Here is a 23279-nt window from a genome sequence, read left to right as displayed (position 1 = left end):
GACATGCAATTTATTGTTTAAAGCCCTAAAGCAGCCTTTAACTGCTTCCATCATTTTTGCTAACCATAAAAGAAATGTTTGTGCGCACTTATCGCAAGAGCGTCGAACACCAGTGGCAACAGCGCCTTTTTGCGCGTGCATGCTTTTGCATATGCATTCAAAAGAGCGAGTTTGAAAACTGGCTATTACCTCAAGAATCAAGTATTAGTGCTTATTGTGACCTAGAGGAAGCAAATCTAAATGCAAGAAAGAGGAACAACTAATCGGGAATCTTGAAAACGCTTTTCTCGCGTGCAAAGGAGCCTTGTTGAGGAAGCGTTGGCAACAATGAAAACAATTTTACACCTTTTGTACGCTTGTCGCCAGTTAGTACCCACTTCCAAAACTATTCTCGCATGCAGTGTGGAAACCTTTAGATAGAACGCAGCACGAAACAAATGAGACTAAACGCGACCCTTTGCTCCTGATGAGCATTTCGCGAACATATTTAAGTGGAGCGTATAGTATGTCCCATTGTCTCACAAAACGTTACAAAACAACACACAAGTTCAATTACGTTTTTGTCTATCATTGCTTTCCAAACGTTGGCGCTCATAACTTTAATACTATTACGGCTTAAAGAGGCACTCAAGCTTTCATTCTTAACCACGTTTAACACACAGCAGGCTGCTAATTTAACTGAAAGTTTAGGCTCCCTCCGGAGAAATATATATCCTGTGCCCAAACAATCATGGTGTACCTATTTATTTCCACCTATTATTTTCCATCTGCTGCTATTGAGTTCTCTGCATCAAATAGCATGTAACCCTTTGTGTCGTGAATTGTGACTGAATGTTCTTAAGGCTTCCTTATTATTATTATATGTTTCTTGAAACGTAGCCCAGACGCTACATTTTCATTTCATTTATTAGTGCGTTCCAAACGAAAACTTATGTGAAGTTGTCTTGTTTTTAACAGAGGTCACTGTTTAATACGAGGTCTGTTAGAAAAGTATCCGACCTTTGGCCGAAGAAAACAAAAACGGGCATAACTGGAGCGTTGGAAACCTAATCACCCTCAAAGTAGTCTCCTTGGAACTCCACACACTTCTCCCAGCGGTGCTGCCACTGTTGGAAGCATTCCGAGAAGGCCTCTTTCGGAATGGAGTTTAGCTCAGCTGTCGTTGCAGCCATAATGCCCTCTCTTGTCTGAAATCGCGCTCCTTTCAATGGCCTCTTGATTTTGGGAAACAGCCAGAAGTCGCCGGGGGCATTATCAGGAGAGTAAGGAGCCTGTTGCACTACAGGAGTCTCGTTTTTCGCCAAAAAAAGTCTGAAGCAAGTGCGAGGAATGTGCAGGAGCATTGTCGTGATCGATGCGCCAATTTCCTGTTGACCACAACTCCGGTCTCTTGCGCCGCACATCATCACGTAGGCGACGGAGGACATCCCTGTAGTACTCTTTGGTGATTGTTTCCCTGTGGTGCGTACTTGTGGTGTACCCCACCACGGGAGTCAAAGAAAGCAGTCAGCATCATTTTGACGTTGCTGCGCACTTGGCGGGCCTTCTTTGGTCTTTGTGACGTGGAATGCTTCCACTGTGACGACTGCGATTTGGTTTCCGGGTTGTACCCGTACACCCAAGACTCGTCACCAGTGATTATGAAGTTCATGAAGTCGGGGTCACTGTTTGTGGAATCCAGCATGTCCTGCGAAACTTCAACATGAAGTTGCTTTTGCTCCACCGTGAGCAGCTTCGGCACGAATTTCGCCGCAACTCTCTTCATGGCCAAATCTTCGGTCATAATGGAATGTACAGAAAAAGTGCTGGTCACACGACGTCACACGTCGTGTGACGTCGTGTGACAAAAGATAGTCACACGACGATCCCGCATTACTACAGCGTTCACTTCGGAAATTACTTGGTCATTTTGGCATGTTTATGGCCGACCGGAGCGTGGCTCGCTCTCCACCGATGTCCGGCCGTCTTTAAACCGGTTGTACCCCTCTTTAATCTGTGTGCTGCTCATAGCATCGTCCCCAAAAGCCGCCTGAATCGAATGGTTTCCACTTGGCTGTCAACCAGGTTCTGGCAAAGTTTGATGCAGTAGCGCTGCTCCAGTCGCTCCGTCATTTTCCTTGCAATAAAATAAAAAACCCGACGAGAGCACTGCGCACTACCTCACTCAAACCCTGCGTCCCAACAACTGACGCTCTCGGCTGGCGGGAAAAAATTCGCGCATGCGCACGAAGGTTCAAAGTCGGCTGATGCAAGCGGGTTTTTTTCATGCCCATCAGGTGTTCGCAAAAAAATAAGGTCGGATACTTTTCTAACACACCTCGTACTTGCTCCTCATACGTTGACACTATTAGTGCTAAAGAGACACACATGCTTTTCCTACTTAACCATATTTACCAAACAGCAGGCTGCTAATTGTAACTGAAAGTTTAGTCTGCCTCCGGAGACAGTAAAAGTAAACTTGCTTATTTACTTTAATGATGAACTGCACTTCTGTTTTTGTGAACATAACCGTGTCATTCCGGGTACAAGTTAGACGGTGTGTATTTTTTTATACATGTACATCAGCTATTCATCCCCTGCTTTATTTCATCAACTATTCATCACAGTTTTACATTAGATGCTTACTAGCATCTGGTAACTGTTTTTCCCACACCCGTTAGTAAACATGAGTACGTGTGCAATCAGTTCAGTTTTTATTTCGAAACAATTTGACAGCTGACAATCTGCAGAAGTTATTTCCAAATTAAAAAAAAAAGCACCGTCTAATTTTCCGGGGCCTCCTGGTGCAGGTTTCATTGACATAATAAGAGACACCGCAGAGACTGCAGCATCGAAAATCCAAGCCACGGCGGAGAGTGCAGCATCGAAAATCCAAGCCACGGCAGAGAGTGTTGGCATCCCGACATTTCAAGCTCTTGGAGGCACCAAGGTGTGCTTACTTTCTGTTCCTACTCTTGCATAAGTTAATGCTGTTCAATACATCCAGATTTATGCATTCTAGATTAATAACCTGTGGAGCCAAAATTGGAAGATAATGAAGTAGTTTGAGAAGTTATGGGCTACGCAGTGAGCGATGGAACGAAAAAGCTTAGGTTTAATGTTAACATACAGCGAAACAGCAGTGCGGATTAGAGAGCAATCCCGGGCAGCCCATGTTCCATGTTAGATTAAGAGGGAGAAATGCAGTAGTGCAGGCCTTGTAATGCATAAGGTAGATGACCGACGGTTTATTAGCGTTACGGAATTGGTACAAGTGTAATGGGAGCGCAATCGATGATGGCAGAGAGCAAGATGTAACTAAATTACGAATGTTCCCTGAAAAGGATGGGGTAAGCAGGGGGGCACAAGACAGGGGTAATTGGAGATAGCTAGGAGAGGTCTTTGTCCTGCAGTGGACATAACTATGGAGATGATGATACATTTTCTGTTTGAAACTATTTCTTAAAATTTATCAGCATTGTTTGCTCGTTGCTGAAATTCTTTTCAAGGTCCTCATTTCATCCTGCCATGTTTTCAGCATTGACCTGACGCAGTGATGTACTCATTTTTAATTGTTTACCATTTTAGTACAGTGGAACCTCATTATAACGAAGTCGCATGATCATCATCAGCGTATAGTTATGTCCACTGCAGGACGTAGGCCTCTCCCTGCGATCTCCAATTACCCCTGTCTTGCGTTAGCCGATTCCAACTTGCGCCTGCAAATTCGCATGATCTTCCTTTGTTATATCTGATACTTTTTTATCAGCATATAAGTTGAAACTTGATAATACAGGCATGTACATAACGAATTATCGGATATAACGAAGTAAATATAGCTGGGTCTGCTATAACGAAGGAAATTTTTCACATGGCTCAAAATATGTATTTTAGTAAAAAAGAAATATGTCATACGGTCGCCATCCGATTTTTAGGAATACAGATTTAGGAATCCAGACACGTGCTAGGGCTCCCCCGCGGCACAGCCACCTGCCCATAATGACATCGTCTACTGGCAACATGAAACCTCCGACGCCGCACGACATGCGGCGCAATTTTTCCAACATGATCCGCGGGTGTGATTCCGGAAACATGGCGGCTGGGAACAGTGTTTCCGCCACGTCGACTTGGCATCAAACAGCAACATTGGCCGCCGACTGCCCTGCACGCGGCACTGGTTGGGCCTAGCGGCCTTGGCAGTACGTCTGGGGGACGAATCTTCCTGCGCTTCCCATAGTCCCATAGTCCTACGCGTCCGACAGTCCCATAGTTTTGTCATCGAAGAGCGGCACACAGTGACACACGTTGGCGTCCAAGAGGGTAATTGAGGAGCGCCACACACCCAATGGCACATACCTAGCATAGGCGTATCTACCGGGGGGGGGGGGGGGGGGGGGGGGGCAAAGCTTGCCATTTGCCCCCCCCCCCCCCCCCCCCACCCCACCCACTTTTGAAAGCGGGCACTTTCGGCTACACACTGGAAAGCCAAACAAAACTACAGCTGAAGCTAAATTTTATTTCTTAATAGTCACCACGTTAATAATGCTTTTCTTTACGACTGATCCCCGGGTTGGGCAGCGAGTATTGTGCCTCCTCGTGACGCGCTGTAGCGGGCGACGCCCGAGATTCGCCGTACACGCTTACATTGCGCAGAAGTCCTGGCGCTGGACGGTTCCCGCAGTTACAAATTACCGCCTAACCATACTTGAACAAACAAAACAATCGGCTTGATATATTTAACCTTAGGGCGAGGGGAGAGGTCCGGATAAGGTATTTTAATCAGCCGCGCCCAACGATGGGTGTGCCTTACTGCATGACATAATGGTTGGATTATCAAATGCTGGAACCATTGAATCTCCTGTCCAGAAATAGTCTACGTAGCGTTGCAGTATAAATATATATCTTATCATCAAAAATATAATCAAACCACTTGCAGGTGTAACTGCCGAATTTCTTTGTGTAATCACGACTTATGGTACATTTATTTATTTATTTATTTATTTATTTATTTATTTATTTATTTATTTGTTATTTGTTTGTTTATTTGTTTGTTTGTTTGTTTGTTTGTTGTTTGTTTGTTGTTTGTTTGTTGTTTATTTATTTATTTATTTATTTATTTATTTATTTATTTATTTATTTATTTATTTATGATACCTCAAAGGTCCCAGAACGGGACATTACATGAGTGGTGGGCACGTAGGAAAATGACGGGACAGGTTAGGTGGCGTGACTTGAAAGATGACCTTCAATATCAGTTTTGAAACGGGAAATGTCGGTGATGAGGGCGATGCCAAAAGGAAGGGTATTCCATTCTCGGGCTGTGTGCAGAAAAAAAAGAACGCTGATACGTGGTGGAATGGGCGCGTGGTAGATTCACAGCATAGGGATGCGTATGGCGGGAAAAACGACGCGCTTGAATCATGATTTGGTTACCTGTGGGCAGCGAATGAAAGAACCTAAAAAATTAAGAAGACGAGCACTTTTGCGGCGGGAGGTGAGCGAGGGAAGACACAACCGGTATTTTAAGGCTGAGACACTTGTATTATAGGAGTAGTCAGAAACAATGAACCATTCAAGGCAATTAATCATATTAACCTGGTGGTTGTCATATATTGCACTGGCATATTCTGGTTTAGAACGGATTAGGATTTTATATGCAAGTTCATTTATTCATGATACCTCAAAGGGCCCAGAACGGGACATTACATGAGGGTCTGCGAGGTGGTATGTTCGTGAAAGTGACCGCGGTCGAACGTGCAGAGCCATTTCAGAGCCAATAGAACACTTAACACTGAATTTTTTCTAGAGGCCTGTATCACTTCTGCTTTTCACTTTCAGGTGGTTTCTGAATAAGAGCTACCTACTACTTGTTTCCCGGCAGGAGCAAGAACAGCAGATATTTTATATTTTGAAGAAATGAAGACCACCTTATTGTGACGTGTTCCGAAAATTTGAACTGCGGTGGTTGCTTACGTACTCGAAAAACCGCTACTGAATACTCGCTTTCCCCCAGTTTTTATGCTTTATACACGGCATTTAGTTGTTGATCCCGGTATCCTCAATAAACTATGCGGGACACAGTGTTAATATTTATTCGAAGTACGAAACAATATCCCGAGTGACGAGCGATAAATGTTTTTTTTTTTTTCTGTGTAGGTTCATTGCAAGCATTTGTAGAAAGTTACATAATCAAGTGTTCCAGGCTGTCATACTGCCGCTTTCCCCGAATCCTAAAACAACTGCATGAGATATGGACTTGAATTTCCATTAAAATAGAGTAAATTTTAAGCGCAGTGCGTTGCGAAAATGTCACTTTTCTGGTTTAAATGCAAGTGTTGCAGATAATTACTAAACCCTTGTTTTCCCATTTGTTCCCGTGCACCATACGGGATGCGTATAGGTTGCTTCACCGGTGTCCTCGGTGAGCTAAACAAGGCATCTTGTTTATATCTGGGGATAATGAAATTTTCTGACGAAGTAAGATGTGTATTGATGAATTACTGATTTTTTTTTAGTTTCCAGCAAGAAGTGCTTGAAAGCATTACACGGGGACAAGGTTTAAAACGGAACACTAATATATCGGTAACTTTTCAAAGTATGCGATGTAATTACAGGAAACTGAAACATTTAGTGCAACTGTTCGAAAAGAAAACAGTTTCACTAAAAATCGGGTTGTAATTCACCAAGTTCGCACACCTCTGCCGTCTTTTTCTTTTTAGTATTGAGAGTAATTTATGTTGATTGTACTTCGTTCTGTATAACCTCGACAGTACTATTACCTTAACTAGCGATACATTTATACTGTAGACACCAAGTAAAATTTTAATTAGTAAAATTGAGTGCAACAAATGTGCATTTTTTTTTTTTTTTTGTGAGCTGCACTGCTGCTACTGGGTTGGATCAGGGACCTCTGGGCACTCAATGTCATTTGTCCCTGCATCACATATATATTTTATAGCGACAAGAAATAAATGCAAATTAAAATAATTTTTCGGGCCTCAATGTTCACCATGTGTTATGGAGAAATAGGTCTATTGTTACAAATAAAAATACCTGAAAGATGCATTTCTAGGCTTTTTCATTTATTATACCAGTAATTCAATATATATATATATATATATATATATATATATATATATATATATATATATGGAGAGAGAGAGAGAGAGTCAGTCAGATCTGCGGTTTGCCCCCCCCCCCCCCCCCCCCCCCGCTCGAGAAATAGTCGGTACGCCTCTGATACCCAGCCACCCAAGTTGCGTGAAAGTTGTTTATTGAAAAGCCACGCATACCGAATGGCTCATACCCAGTGACCCAAGTTGGTCCAACGATCGGTTTTGAACCCTGTTCGCTCAGCACAGTATGCAGATACTAGACCTATTAGTCTTTAGGCTATCTAGTGACCCAAGTTGGCGGGAAAATGGTTAGCGACTGTTGGCGTTGGCTGACGGTTCCATTTTACCGCAGTCAGCCACCAGTTGTTTAGACTCGTGTCCGAGCGGTCTTAACGAATTTACGTAGCTGGTGAGGTACCATGATGCCGGGTGATCAAGAGGTCCGGGGCGACGTCCAAGAAGAGAAACAAAGAGTTTAGTTACACCATTTACATTTTGAGAGATTCAATGTACGAGCACGAACGAGCACACTCACAGCACTGAAGGTCCGCTTTTTTAAGCCCTTCCTTTTCCCCCTTTTTCTCGTAGGGGAATTCAATGTGGTTGTTCTCGTCCAATCACAATCGCCGAAACCTTCGCAAAATCCCGCCCCTGACGTTGCATCGTTCCGCCGGATTACGCCTCCAAGGTTGCGCAACCGCCCCCACATACGGGCAACCACTTGGCGATTTGGAAACCTCAACTTTTATCCGTTCCCACGGAAAGTCTTGCCGTTGGCCCTTTGCAAGAACGATAGGGCTTTTCATGAAGATCAGCTTAACAGAGAGATGGGCCTTCACGCTAAATAGCGTTTTCACGAAGGGCGGCGTTGTCGTCTCAAGTGTGCTCTTTTGTTTGACTGTCACAGTCCATTTGCCGTGAGCTCACCCAGCTGAGGAACCGGATTCGGGTTGCTAGCGAAGAATGTCGAAAGCGGTGGCAGCGCCTGCCACACGTTTTCTTCGTTGGGAGCCCATGGTACGGTTTCCATAGTGGTCATCGTCCGAGGTCACCAATATGTGGAAGTCGCCAGTGAAGGCGACCGCGGAGTGACCCAGTGTACCACCCTGTCCTTCCCACAATACATAACTATATGGTATGGACACCTGGTTAAGATTTTCTCAGCGGGAACCAACAGGCTCACGCCATTGCCCGAGCTTATGCCATCCTGGCTCCGCACAAGGGAGAGGAAAGTGGAGTCCACGTGGAACCCATATCTACCACCTATTCCTGCCTACTGCACCACTACCATCTGTCCCGCCGTCTATATTCCCCTTCTCATAAAAACCTTACTTAGTCGGGCGGAGGCATTTGCGTGGCGGAAACTGCAAACACCTACCCCTCACCTAAGCCTTTATCAAGCCTTACAACCCGCCCTCTACTCCCGCAAGTGTCCGCACTGGGAGAGTATGACTCGCTGTACCATACCACTTCGGCTCACCTCAACTCTCCCAAAGTTTCCCGAATCACGAACCCCAGCCCCGAAAAGTGGTAGGCTGTTCTGTCTAGCTCAAACCCGCGTTACCAGTGGCAGCCGTAGGACTCCTCGACTGGGGGATCCCGTATCTGGCGCGACACGGAAGCAAGAAAAAGCAGACGCTTTCGTCATTCGCGTCTCTTCATTTTTGTTAATAAATGCGTTATCTTCCTCCAGGGCAGTGGCCGATAGTTCCGCCGCTACAAGCGCTAATCACATTAAAACACATTAAAACAACAGACGTGGGTTCGATTCCGCCCTGCAGTGCAAAATGTTTAATGCATTTTTTTTTTTTGTCATTGAAGAGTGGCGCATACCCAGTGTGACATACTCAGTGACCCAAATTGGTCCAACGGTTGGTTTCGAACATGGCTCCCAGCAAATCAGCTCGACGATCTGCTCACTAGACAATGAATTAACCCAGTGACCCATGTGAGGTAAAAGAGAGTTAGGCGCGCACATACGGACAGGACAGACGGACACATAACGCACATTGCGGGAAGTTTCCAAAGAAGGCTACTCCCGTTGAAGTTATTGAATACGAAGCTCTTAAAATTATTTCATACGAATGTCCACAAAGCGTATTATCCGAAAAAATTTTATTTGTGCCTCAATGTTACGCAATATCCACCCAACACCTCGCTAAACTTGGAAAGCACAGTATTTTGGTGTGTGTTTACGCATCAGTGGAACATTGTAGTGTTTCGTAGAGATGAACGTCAGCTATTTCTGCGGAAAGTTTTAAAAGGGTGATCTTTGTTTTAAAGAAATTAAGGAAAGTTTTTTTAATATAAAACCCACATCGTAATATTTGTAAATTGGGCTTCACTGCAGGCTTTGAAAATACAAACTGGATTGATGCACACGGTACTGAAATGCTAGAGTTGGATTCGTTGTGTTATAAATGATGCCCAGAAGACGCGGTCGTATAGCACATTGATGCGGTTTGGCTCAAAGCTCCAGTCTCCAGAAGAATTGTTTTATATACGCAGTGTTTCACAGAAATCGGTTTCCTCGGTATTGCCTTTATCACTTGATACATACATTCTAATATAACACAAGCTATTATTTAAACAAGAAATAATGTGAATTAAACTAGTTAACTTTATAATCGAGCGAGGACACGGATTGAAAAGGGCGTTCGATTCATACTCGCCCGAATGTGAGGCGCACTCAAGTCACTCATGGACGTCTGCAAGAGGCATAACAGTTCTACTCATCGTCAACTGAGCTTCGATTTTCCGGGTGCTGTTGACCGGAAATAGGCTTAGTAAATTAGGAGCCTCAACTTCTGCATGTCTGAAAGTGCCTGTGAACTCTCCGGGTTGCAGGATTGGACTCTTGCATTACGGAATGAATCGTCTGTCTATTCGGGTATTGCTTGTTTAATTACTAGCCCGAGCCATTTTGAATGTACACCTCTTTGATAAAAAACAATGCCAAGAAAGACGCTTTCTTATGGCACCTTGATCATGTTTAAGGAATTTCGAACGCGTTCTCGGAAACACTCCGTGTATAGAAACCTCTGCTGGGAATCAGAACTATTTAAGTCAAACCACATTAATATGTTAGAGAACCGCGTTTTCCGGCCTTTATTTCGGGCACAGCTAATCCATCTTCAACATTTCAGTGCCGTCTGCGTCAGCCCAGTTTGTATTTCGAGCCAGATAGTCGTGCCGTGAAGTCCAACTTAATATAAAATTTTGCACTGCGGGGCTACACTTCAAAACATTTTCTTTCTTAAAACAAAAATTAACTATTTGACGCTTCTGTAGAAATAGTTGATGCCTTTTTATACGATGACTGCTATTTGCCCCAGTTTTACATGGACTGCTGCAGTGTTCTTTCGGCGTTTAAATATAGGCGAAAATGTGTTTTGCAACTTCTGCATGGTCTAGCGGGGCTATTGCACAAGATTGAGGCATAAATGAAATTATGGCAGATATTCTTTCTGCGCAATTGTATGAAAGTATTTTTGGCATTTCGAATTCAGCCATATTTTTGCATGTAGCTTTTAGAAAGCGCTATATTTTTGACATTTTTTGAGAAATTACAGAAAGGAATTTCATAAAATAGTGCCTTAATAGTTTTTTAATAAAAAAAACGTCTACCAACTATATTAATGTAAGTCTTGTGACAAAAGTTATACTCGTTTCTTGGTCATTTTCTGTCCCACTTGGATTGGCGTCGTTTAAGAAAACTCAAATGGCCCTTCAATGTGCAAAACTTTTTTCGGATCAATTATTTTGGGGAAAAGCTTCTCCCCCAAAATATTTTGGGGATATGCTTTTCCTGTAATACTATCTTATATTTTTCTGAATAAAATCAGTTAAGCTCGAGCGCAACCTCTGGGACAATTGATGGAATGACCCTGCTATAAAGATTTAATAATAACGTCCCGCGCAGCACTCGTCCCGCCGCTTAAAGAAATAAACACCGTCGCAATAGTGTAAACATATCTCAATACAAACTCCTTTTGAAAAAGCGTTTTGTGTGTGAGTGTGTGTGTTCTTGATTTATGAGTAACACTTTGTGTGGGCCCCATTCAAACACAACGCCTCCTGATTTGTCTCTCAATTGCCTGTTTGCACAGCTCGAATATGCCAAGAGTGCAGCGGCAGTGGAAGCCAGTGCCAAGCTGAAGCACCTCAGCCTGGCCGAAAAAAACCTGACCATGGAGGTCTCTCAGCTGTTGCTGTCCCTCCTGCATGCTTGGGGGCTCGACCCCGACTTTGACAAGGCAAGGATGCCAGTTCGTTGTAAAACAACGGCTATGGTGGATATATGGGCTCGTTGATAGGTTACCTTCTATAATTGGTGTAGCCCCGTGCACGAAAACACACCCACGGAAGATGCATGGAACGACACACAGCACTATCTGCATTTTGTACCATGTAGTACCTTCTTTATTCATGGCGGGTTTGTAGTGGTTCAGGTTCTTAAAAACATTGGCAGTGCATCCATCCTTTGACGGTGACCGCTGACGTCAGTGCGATTAGCAATTTTTCCTATGATGGATGTGTTATATGTTATTATTATTATTATTATTATTATTATTATTATTATTATTATTATTATTATTATTATTATTATTATTATTATTATTATTATTATTATTATTATTATTATTATTATCCTGCAGTCTGACCTGCTTTCTTTTTCTAAATGGTGCACAGATAATAACCTCACCTTGAATGCTGCTAAGACCAAAGTCATGACTTTCACCCGCAAAACAGCAAGCATCTCTTTTTCTTATTCAGTAGATTCTGTACCATTGCGTAACGTCCGTGAGATCAATGATCTTGGTGTACTTTTTGATACAACCTTACACTTTTCAGCTCACACTAAACGCGTTGCAATGCGGGGCATGCGCACTCTTGGCTCTGTTTGCAGACTGTCGAGAGAATTCAATTCTCCTACACCGTTCCGCAAGTTGTACACAACAATCTGTCTTCCTCAGCTCGAATACGCGTTGGTCGTCTGGAATGGCATTTCTAGATCCAACAGTGACATTATAGATCGGGTCCAGAAAAAGTTTCTAAGCATATATCATCACCGCTTTGCAAACACGGACTCTAGGCCCTGCTCTAGCACTGTTGGATTATTGCCATTGCCCTTACTTCGCTGCCGCCGTAATCGTGCTGACCTGCTTTTCCTTTTCAAACTCTTTCACGGTATCCTCATGTGCCCCGAACTCCTCAGTTGTATACATTTCGTATTCCGCGCAAAATCACCAGAGAACACAGACCTTTCCATGTTGCTGCCTGTCACCACCAACACTCAACCGTCCATAGAATACAGAGTCTTTATAACGCCCACTTTCATGACCTTGATATTTTTCACAACTCTCTGTCTTTGTTCTGCTCTCAGCTTTCCGTTGTTGTGTCTTAGTTTCACCATATTGTTCAACTTCCCTTCTCCATTTTATTATGTATGCATTTTGCGCCTTCGGTTACATGTATGTACACTTTTCTTTTCAAGATTGATATTTTTTATTCATTGTTTTTTTTCACTGATACTCCCCTGCTGTATTTCTTTTTCTATGTATACGTGCGCCAGCACCCAGACCTCACGGTTGTTCCTGGGCACGATAAATAAATGATTGATTGATTGATTGATTATTATTATTATTGAAGTAGCAAGAGAGACAGAATTATGAATTGTAGAAGTGCAGCGTTTGTATCGATAGCTGGATGTATAAGTTTTTTCTATACGCATTTTTTTCATATAAACATTTTATATATATATTTTACTTAAATACACATATGCACACACGCTTAAGGAGAAATTGTTTGTGGGCTCCGTCAAACGCCGGATAAATTGTGGAGACGAAGTCTTTCTTAGCGAGTTAGCAACACTTTCCCGTATCGGGTATGTCTCTAGCCTCTTGTCGTGAGGTGATCCCGGATATATTTTTTATTTATAGAAGTAGCCGCAGCATCACAAGGAAAATATTGCTGGGGGGGGGGGGGGGGGGGGAGGACATTTGTAGCGAAAAAAAAAAACATAAGCAAAAAATGGGCTGATTAAAAAAAGTACACAGCAAGGCACAAACGCAATATTGTGCAGCCTAAAATGTGGGCCGTTGCTACTGGGGGCCCACATTTGTCCTTGTTCCTTGGACCACTGGTGGCCGTGGTCTACAATGCCGTTTTTTTTTTTTTTAGCAACTGTCCAACGCGGAATACCTTTTTCGCGGCGGGAAAGCCAACAAAGGAGAGCGTCTAGTCTGCCTGCCATTTCGGGGCGTCAAATAATGTGTGCACATAAGACGCATTTGAAAACACCAACTATGTTTCGCCCATCAGCAACAAGATGTCCAACGTCGAGCTTGAAGTATACGCCAATTTATTGCCAAAGCCACGGCGCTTAGAAAAGTGTGAAACACAACGAGTAGTTTGTTTATTTATATACGATGGGAAGCACGCTAACAACACTGCTTGGGTGGTTCGTGCAATTCATTTTTTTTTTTTTTTGGCAGGTGCACCTGTGTGCAAACGATCATTTTTTTTTAGCTGGTCTGTCTCAAACATGTGCGCCATCTTTTGTGCAACTGATTTCAGTGGCTTTGTAAACAGCGGTCGCGTTTCTCACCAGGCCCAAACACTTTAAAAGTAAAACTGTATCAGAATAACGTTTGTTGTTCAACTATAACGTCGTTCCACGATTAAGAATAAGGAAACGTCAAACCTGCAGCTCATACCCCCAAACTTGCTTTGTTCAAAAGCGATTAGTATCGCTCAGTACAGACGACGGCTACGAGTCATTATTAGTGCGAAAAACTCGCAATGTCTTTCAAATAATAAGCTAAGCACTTTATGATAAACAGTGCGCAACCGCCAATTGTGTAACTGCTACAGCTGTCGTTACGTCACGCGGTCAGCTCTCAGACTCGCAGACCGCGAGTAGAATTTACGGGAAACACCCACGAAATATTTACCTTTTTCATTGCTGTCAAAACATATGATATTGCAAATTATGCTTTTCCGCTTTGTGCTCTCAACCGCGACATTATTTCTCATCAGCTGCACGTTATTGGATATCCGGAGAGGTCGGAAAGTTTCCTCTTGAACGTCCCGTTGCTTTCTCTGCCGGAACTTCCAACGCTCTCCGGCCAGTTATGTTGAAGCGTGCCGAAGGCATGTTGACGCTCGAGGACGGAAGATTATATTGAGTTTATTCCACATTTTTGCAGGCATTAGGCCAAGAGGAGAAAAATACGAAAAGCAACATGAATCGCTCTCGAGGGAGAAGAAGAATGTTTCATTGCACTAAAAAGATATACAAAATGATTGTGACAGCGTCTGGATCCATAGCCGATGTGGCTAGTTAGGAGCCATTACAAAAAGGTTGTGTAAGTACGGCATCAATTAGCGAGTACAATGTTTAAATGAATATTACCGCATCAATGCGGCATGTATACAATATCAGCAGTAGTATGCGAGTACAATATTAACATGGTGACTGGTAGCTCCCCGAAAGAGTCTCTTGAGCGACGGTGCAATATTTTTGCAGACATTTAATCAAATTAGGTATATTGTCCAAAAGGTTTGCGCCAACAAAGGATATTTTCGATGGCCGTAAACATTGTGGACCTATCGGCACATAAAGATTTTTTTGTTCCATCTGTCGAGTGTTACACCTGGGTTTTATGAAAACTGATGAATGATAGGGTACATTTTTGTAAATTATTTTGTGTACTAATGTAGCGCTTTTATATTGCCCAACGATATTAAATGGCATTATGTTGAGGTTACTGAAACGTTCTGTGGATGGTGCGTTTTTGGGCGCTGATGCAATGGTTCGTACAGCCTCTTTTTTTTTTTTTTTTTTTTTTTTGCAGGGTGCTAACCACCGAACAATATGATGTGTACGTGTAGCCCCATGATTCTATGCAGTATGTTAGGTGAGAGTGAAATGCGTCAAAATATAATATACGGAGTGCCTGTAAATCGAAATATTTTCGAGCCTTAAATAACGTGAAGCATCCAAAGCTTAGTTTTTTGCATAGATGATCAATATTAGTTGCCCAATGGAATGATGAGTCGAGAGTCACGCCAAAGTAAGTATGTGCGTTTAGCTTCTCGATAGCGTTTCCTCCAATGTACAGCCCACATGTTTCAGGTACCACTTTTCGGTTAGAGGCGAAAATAACGCACTAATTTTTCTTTGTATTTAGCAGTAATTTGTTTCGTTTAAACCACTGAGACGTTACTTGTAGTTCTTTATTAACGAGTGATTCTGCTTCCTGAAGAGAGCGGGGTGCTATAAGTAAGACAGTGTCATCTGCATACAGAGCAGTTTGCGTGTGGGTCAAGGAGAGATGATAATCATTGATGAAGAGGGAAAACGAGATTGGTCGAAGTACTGAACCTTGTGGTACTCATGTTTCAACGAGTCTACAGTCTGATTTGTTGCCAAGTATTTGTACGAACTGAGTTCGCTGAGTCAAATAGCTGCGAAAAAAATTTGAAGCTATCCCTCTAAATCCATAGCGTTCGAGCTTGTACAACAAAATATTGTGGTTCACTGATTCAAAAGCCTTTTTTTATATATTTCGGAAGATACCTATGATTATTTGGTTATTGTTTAAAGCACGGTTTACTGTTTCTGCCATAAAATTCACTGCAGTAGCCATGCAGTATTCCTTTCTAAAGCCATGTTGATTCGGAGTTAGGATACAGTATTTTGCAAATAAAGCCAACCATTCTTTTGGCTACCGGTTTCTCAAAAAGAGTGTTCACGCATGATCAAATTGTTATGGAACGGTAATTTGCTATGTTGTCGGGACATTCTCCTTTGTGTATTGGTGTCACCCTCCCTATCTTAAGCTGTTCGGGGTGCACACCTGTCACCAATGACTGGTTGAAAATTACTGCAAGAGGTTTGCATAAGGTTTCAATGTTGTCCTTCAGTACCTTAACTGGTATTCCATTATGACCAATGGCCTTGTCGGATGACATCTTACGTGCAACTGCAATGATTTCAGCTGCTGTAATTTCTCGAAAAACGAAAGTATCATTGTGAACAGTAGGGAATGGTGAGTCATATTCTTCGTTTGTAAGGGTTGCCAGCTGTCTTCCTATGGTTAAGAAATAATCAATAAATAGTTCTGCAAGTTCCCTTTCATTACAACCGATAACATTTAAGTCAGATAAAGAAGTTGTTGGGGTTCCGGTTTGGTGACTGCCTTTATTATACGCCAAATTTCCTTTGTAGTACCATCAGCTTTCACGATAAGGTTACTGTAATATTCTTTTTTTTTCGTTTCCTCGTCATCGATAACGATAAATTGCGTGTTTCTGTACAGTTCCTTATAATAGACATTATCTTTTTTTTTGCTTCATTTTGATCAGCCACTGTTCTCGTAATCTAATCACTTTGAGTATTGCCTCGTTCATCCAAGGGAAAATTGGTGTCGACAGGCACGCTGCTCTGCGAGATGTGTACTGTACTTTTACGCATCTTGTAGTAATGATGCAAACTTTGCTTAGGACTGCGTTAGCATCTGTATCGCTACGACTGCAAAACACACGCTGCTCGCCGAAAAGCTCCAGAAATCCTTTTTTCGCAGATCAGAGGGAAAGGGGCTTTTCTTTATTGGGTCCTCCTTGCACGTCGTCCACGCCCCCGCACGTGACGTCAGCCCTGCTATTGTGCTTTTACAAAGGCAACCGGTGTTCATTTGGGTTCTGGGAAGATGAATTTTCGAACCATTATTCACCATCCCTGGAATGGCGTCGATCAACTCATTGAGAACGTCCGGGCCACTCGTCAAACGGCACGCGCACTTAGGGGACGCGAACCCGATAAACCACACACCCACACTTTTCGTTCACACGTGCACTGGTTGCTTGAAGCTCAATGGTGTGCAGTGAGAAGTCGTTAAGACAACAAACCCCGCCATCTAGCACAAAGGCTTTGGATGTGTGCGAGGGCTAGTGATTTCTTGTATGAAGCCGCGGCAGCAGGTTTATAACAGGATACTTAATTGCATCAAATTAGTGAATTCGGACGTGTTCGGCTGCCCACCACTATTTCGGACGACCCCCTGAGCGCACTGAGCACGAAGCATCAAAGGTGTGCGATGCAATAGTGGGGACAGTTTACCCTCGCTTAACTACCTCCTCGTTAGCTCTTCTAGTGAAGTGACGGTACTGCCCATGGAATGCACTAGGCCTGAGCAACAGTAAATATTTCCACAGCTGCGAAGTTTCGGTTTCCGAGGACCCCAAAACGGGTCATCTCTCTGTAGTACTCTAGCACAGCCAGGTTGGTACCAGACTTTGCTGACGTCTGCCGATGGTCTCATGTGCAGGTGTGCGAAAGCAAACTGGGCCTAGTTTGCCCCATGCGACCCATCTGTTTTGGCCTGCTGTCACGGGGAACCCACATGAGCCTGCTGCTGCCCACCCACATATACCGCACACTACCCCGCTCCCAGAAGGCTGCGCCTATCAGGTTGATGCAGCTTACTTTTTTTGTACAGTGACGGGCAAATCACCTGAAGCTCATAACAGCACACTTATAACGGAACAGTGACGAAACATTTGGAGGACGCTTAAGTTTTGCCTTTAAGAGTGGAATGCGATAGCATTCAAAGATCCCTGTCTTCTTCACACGCTTCCCGGCAACTGTAGTTTATGTAACAGTAATGTTTACCGGGAAACGCTGCGGCTAACGCTATGCACGAAGGCGAGCTTTCTGGCAGAAACTTGGCCTTTTGCGTGGGCTGATCTTCTGTTGTTTCGCATTTAATATTCCAGTCGAAGAAGATTTAACATAAAAGGCATGAGCTGTCGGCGTTTCGTTTCTTGACATTTGCTTGTGGGCTGTCGTACTCAAAATTCCAAGGAATAACTTTGTAAAGAATGTAAGACAAAGTGTGAGCTACTTCAGTGGTGGAAGAAGTATTTAGTGCCGTATAGAATATTTTTGTAGGATCTTTGTAGAGTCGTTGAACAAAAACGTGCATTCAAATCAAACGTGCGAAAGATCTTGTAGCTCAAAAAAAGTACACGCCTCCGATTTTTGCAACCACATTTAAACAAACCTGTTGAGCTTACCTTCACAGAACGAAAGTTTTTTTTTTTTTTTTGCGCTTGATTCCTACCATCGTCAATCTCAAACACCTTTTTATTACTGTGCAAGGGCTACAACATGCGTCCTCCGTGCAGACCTCAGTACTACGCATTTCTTGAGCGACTCCGCAACCATCCCAAATGAAGTATTGACCAATGCCTAGGCTAACCACTTCACCAATTCACTCTGATGCAAACAAGTCAACGAAGTGCCGAAAACTTGCGACGAGACTTTGTTGTAGGGTACCGAGACGCTCTACGCAAGAATAGGCTTTCTACGCAAGAACTTGCTCTTCTGCCATCTTGTGCATGAAAACGGCAATTACACTGGCTTAGATGATAGACATTTTCTAATGCCGCAAACGTTATTTTGGTTTCGTGAGCGATTCTAGCATGCATGCAATCTACGGACTACATTCGAAAATGTCGCTCATTAAAATTGGGTAAGAACAGTACTCATCAATTGTGAGTACCGTTTTCGCTTCAAAATCTGGCGAAGGTAGGCTAAAAATTTGAGTTTGCAACAGGAATCAAGCTGTCTTCAAAGCATTTTTTGTTCTCTGAGTGTTGCAATGATAGACTCTACCACTGTTTAAACTGATTGTTTCGTGTCTCTTTACCTAGTCCATTCTTATTTACCCAGATGTACAATGAACTATTTTCTGCAATAGCATACAGTGCTGATGATAAACTTGGCGCATATTTAGAGAGCAATTTTGTAAGAGCGTTTCCTTAATTTGCCTCTGCTCGAATACTCGTGATTGCGATTGGCCTGATAACGAGACGGTTGCCATAGCGAAGGCCAGAACCTCTAAGGGCATTTTTGAATGCCGTCAACGAGTTTTCTGAATGCTAATCTTGAATTGAAGGCATGGCAGTCAACTGTCGCTTCAACACGCTGCTGCAGCAAGGAACGCAAGGTGGTTACCATGCCAGTGCCCAGGGAGCAGATTGAAGAGGAGGAGCGGGCTCGGCGCTTCTCGTCGAAAGGCCACTGGGAATTGTCGACGGCTGTCACGACCAAGCACCTGCTTTCCATAATTGCGCTGGCCAACTCGCTCAAGTCCATGAAAGGAGCCACCTTCGTACCCGAGCAGGAGAAGCGCCGGAAGCTGCACAGGTGAGGGCACGCCTGTCTCTTCACTCCCGGAAAGTCTTAGTGCGCGCCGTCTTGTAGAATGTCAGTCACTATCTTCATCACGTGATCAGCATTTACTTTTAAATTATAGCATACCCGGTGTAAGCTAAAAGCAGAGAGCTCTGACATATTGCTACTGATCTGCGGTTCATAGTACGATACAACAAGATAGTATCTTCAGTATGCGCACAATAGAGTGATTTAGCTGTCCTGTTGGTTCCTGTCCTACTTTGATGATTCAAGCCTAGTATCCAATCTGTCATTAAACATACGCTAAATCTACACAGCTATGTATGCTAAAATAGCGTGCTTTAGAATACTAACACCCCTCTGTCACTAGTGGTAAGCTAAATCTAGAGTTTAGCCTGCTGCTGATACTTTACCAGGATCACCACTGTCTGCACTATGCGGCAGCTTTTCATTCTTGCTGCGGCTTAACTAGCAAAAAGTTGCAAAACGCAGCAGCTAGAAGCTCTGATGCAACATTTATTTCTAAAGGGATGCTAAGTACAACGCTAATTCAGTTTATCCTGGTATTCTTTCGAAATACTATTTTCATTCATTTGGTGCGAACATGTTGACCGGCTCAAAAAAAAATGAAGGCTAAAGATTCCTTTTTCTTTTTCTAGTTTGATGCCAACCGTCAGGGCCATCCATCAGTGTGATGTCCTGGAAATGAAGCTCCTCTCACAATAAAAGTGGCCATTTTTCTGTTTAGAAGTATGGCCTACTATTCATGCTTAAGTTAAAATTTTTAGGCGTATTGGTATGGACTCATTTCCCTAACACAGCGCGAACAAGGAAGGAAGGATGAATAGACGGAAAGACAGGGAGACACAAAGACACAAGAACTATGACACAAAGAAGGTACATAGAACTTCTCCTTGGTGGGCATTTAAATTGAGACTAAATTAAGAAATGCGTGCAAAATAAAGGCACGAGGGTACTTCATTCAGATGCTCACTGAGTAGTACATGTAGGGATGTCGCTGAGTGACGCGTTAGTGTGTTGCAAGCTCACCTGCAAGTTAGAAGGTTCTGATTGGGTAAGGGGAGCCCAGTGAGGCAGAGAGCGAATGAAAAGCAGATGAACACAAGTACAGATGAACATACAGGGACAAGATAATAGACAGCTCTGAGCACTCGCATCTTCAACCCTTGCTAAATGCTAAACGGACACACAAAATGTCATTAAGTGCCAGAGTCTTAGTCGCTCCCGGGGTGCTACAGGTAAATACTTAATGACATACAAGTTCAGCGGCGATTTAGCGGTAAATGTGAAGAAATACGCTAGCTATAGTTGGCACCTCTTTGAGGACCCAGATCCATGATTTAAACCGCGTTCACCATATGACAAAGTGTTGCTCAGCCGCTCACTCTACATACGTCCTGCCTTTTCGAGGAGCGAAGTGCAATTGACGGTGGTCCGGAGCAGACCACCGTTAGCTGCAATATATATATATATATATATATATATATATATATATATATATATATATACGCGCGCTTCTAAGCTTTCCCATCTCCACTCTACCTCTACCATGTGAGTGGCTCTCCACACTTCAAACACATACTTTTTTTTTCCACTGCGACAGTCCTAATGCTAACGCATTAAAAGCTTAATGCCCATTTGAGGTGTATAGTATGTTTTCATAAGTCATTTGGCCATCAAATGCACGCTTTCGCTCCCAGTGTTAACAACTATGGCTGTACTTAAAATATCAATCTCTGTAGCAAACTCAAATAATTCAAATAGGCCTATTAATGTTTTAGTGCTAGTTCTACAACTTCTGCCTGCTATGTAAATATACTTTTTAATGGAGGGGGTGTGATCTTAGAATGGTTAAACATGCCTACTGCATTCACAGCAGCTATCACCATTGCGACGTTTAGTGTGATTAAAACGGTGCGTGTAGCAGCAACTTCAGTTTGAGTGACATTAAGAAGCTAAGGTCATAAACTCTTAATGGCATTAACCTTGCACGTGTGGCATGGGTATTTACGCAATAAAAAATGAGTACATGTGTACAATAACGCTCGTGTACGGAACATTGGCTGCATATTAAGAGCACCTCACACACTCAGAAAAAAGTTCTTAATGGTAACTAAAATTATGACAGTGATATGTGGAGTAGTCTATGGGTACAGTACGAATGACAAGTGATCATGAGGCTAAAATGCGAGAATATGGAAATAGCACGTATGCCTCCTTAAGGCCTTTGAGCCCAAAGGCTCAAAGGCCTTTGGGCCTTTTAGTAATTTATACTATATACTATACTATACAATTTATACTATAGTAATTTTATACTATATATCGTTTTACGCTTCTACGATAGCGATTGATTTTAGGCCACTTTACAGCCATGCTACATCCTATCATCGCAACTAATCAATCAGCGCTTAACACAACATTATCAGCCATGGAGCTCTTTGGCCATATCTGGCCCTTGCGCCAAATAAAACACATATCATCATCATCATTAATGGTAACTAACTTTAGGGTAGTAAATGCTTGTCAATATTGATTACCTAGGTAGTAACTGAAGATATTAACTGTAGTGGTGCGCAATAACATTATTAACTAAAATAGGTAGTAACAACTGATAACGGGACTCACAAAAAGGTAATAACCATTACTAATGTGCTCACTTACCAACTATGAAACATAGTAACCGCTATAGTAACACATCTGCATTATAATTACCGGCAATATAGCGGCGACAATTGTATTTATGAGAGCCATTTCGCTTATCATATCAGGCCAATGTTATTGTAAGAGCATAAGGTAAAAAACGCGTTCTCTTTGCGACACTTATTCGCTATGGTACGTAATGGTCAAGCTTACCAGGGACATTCCGATTATCATATTAGGTCAATGCCATTGTAAAAGCATAAGGTTAAAAAAATGCGTTCTCTTTGCGACACTTATTCGCTATGGTACGTAATGGTCAAGCTTACCAAGGACATAGTACAGCCTCGGGTGTCTATATATGCACAGAAATTCATGAACGAACAGCAAACGACAACAACACGCATTCAGAAAAACAGCGAAGGTATACCATACGAGACACGTACCTTACGAGCGATTTCAGGACCATTTATATCCGTACTTCAGGATAGCACAGTTGGTACAAATGAGCAACTGTGTATTAGGATAAATACGAAAAGTTAGGGACATTAATTTCACTAGTGTACTGTCCGCACACACGTGGGCGTCGACGTTGTCACGTAATAAAGACCCAAGCCCAAGCACTCCATCTTTTTAGAGCGTATCTCTTGGGCGCCCGTTCGTGCGGCGAGCGTCGGCGTAACCAAGCGAACAAACACAGCGAAGTATGAATCTTATCTTGAGCGAACGCTCTTTCATCCTTTCTTTCAGGGTACGCTTAGGACTTTGATTACGGCACTCTCTGCGGCTTCGTCTTCAACAGCAACCTTGTCACACAGAAAGCGTTTCCGCAGAGCATTTGAATTGGAGGCCCATAGGCGCAGTTCCATGCTTGCTTCAGAGAATATTTTGCAGCTGTAACTGCACAGTGTTGCACCTTCATCTACATTCGGAAGTACCACGATGAGATCGTCGACGTAAAAGGCCTTTTCCAACAAAGCCACAGTCTCTAGATGTCGCTCTCGACAAACGCTAAGTGATGGCGAATGGTCTGGTAATGGTTAAAAGAACAATCGGCGGACAACTGCATACAGAATACACATTTTCGTTTGGCAGTAGCTCTTCTTCAATTCTCTCTGCGTGCACTTCGCTAAAATACGCTCTGATTGCCTTTTCATACTGCTTCGGGAGTTCGAACTGTTGTCGAAACCTATTGAGTGGGGCTTGCAGACGGCGCTCGGCTAACCATCGATTATCGCTGTCTGAAGGTGTCCCTGGACATAGCCTCCTATATTTAAAAAATATAGGAGGCTATGCCCTGGAACTTGTATCATCAGCGGTAC

The 23279-nt window shown here is 43.0% G+C and overlaps 1 protein-coding gene across 1 annotated transcript in view; it reads left to right on the top strand.

The window, feature by feature from the left end:
- Positions 1-23279, top strand: part of LOC119456845 (WD repeat-containing protein 7-like) — a 124994-nt gene that overhangs the window by 63273 nt on the left and 38442 nt on the right. The window contains exons 17-20 of the mRNA XM_049669101.1: positions 2790-2929; positions 11204-11350; positions 17429-17571; positions 19099-19311. Coding sequence (XP_049525058.1) covers positions 2790-2929; positions 11204-11350; positions 17429-17571; positions 19099-19311 — 643 coding nt within the window. The remainder of the gene's footprint in view (positions 1-2789; positions 2930-11203; positions 11351-17428; positions 17572-19098; positions 19312-23279) is intronic.

The sequence above is a fragment of the Dermacentor silvarum genome, chromosome 6 (assembly GCF_013339745.2).
Source record: "Dermacentor silvarum isolate Dsil-2018 chromosome 6, BIME_Dsil_1.4, whole genome shotgun sequence".
NCBI classification, from domain to species: domain Eukaryota; kingdom Metazoa; phylum Arthropoda; class Arachnida; order Ixodida; family Ixodidae; genus Dermacentor; species Dermacentor silvarum.
The sequence above is the reverse complement of the archived record's forward strand: the minus strand, read 5'-3'. Positions and strand labels throughout refer to the sequence as shown.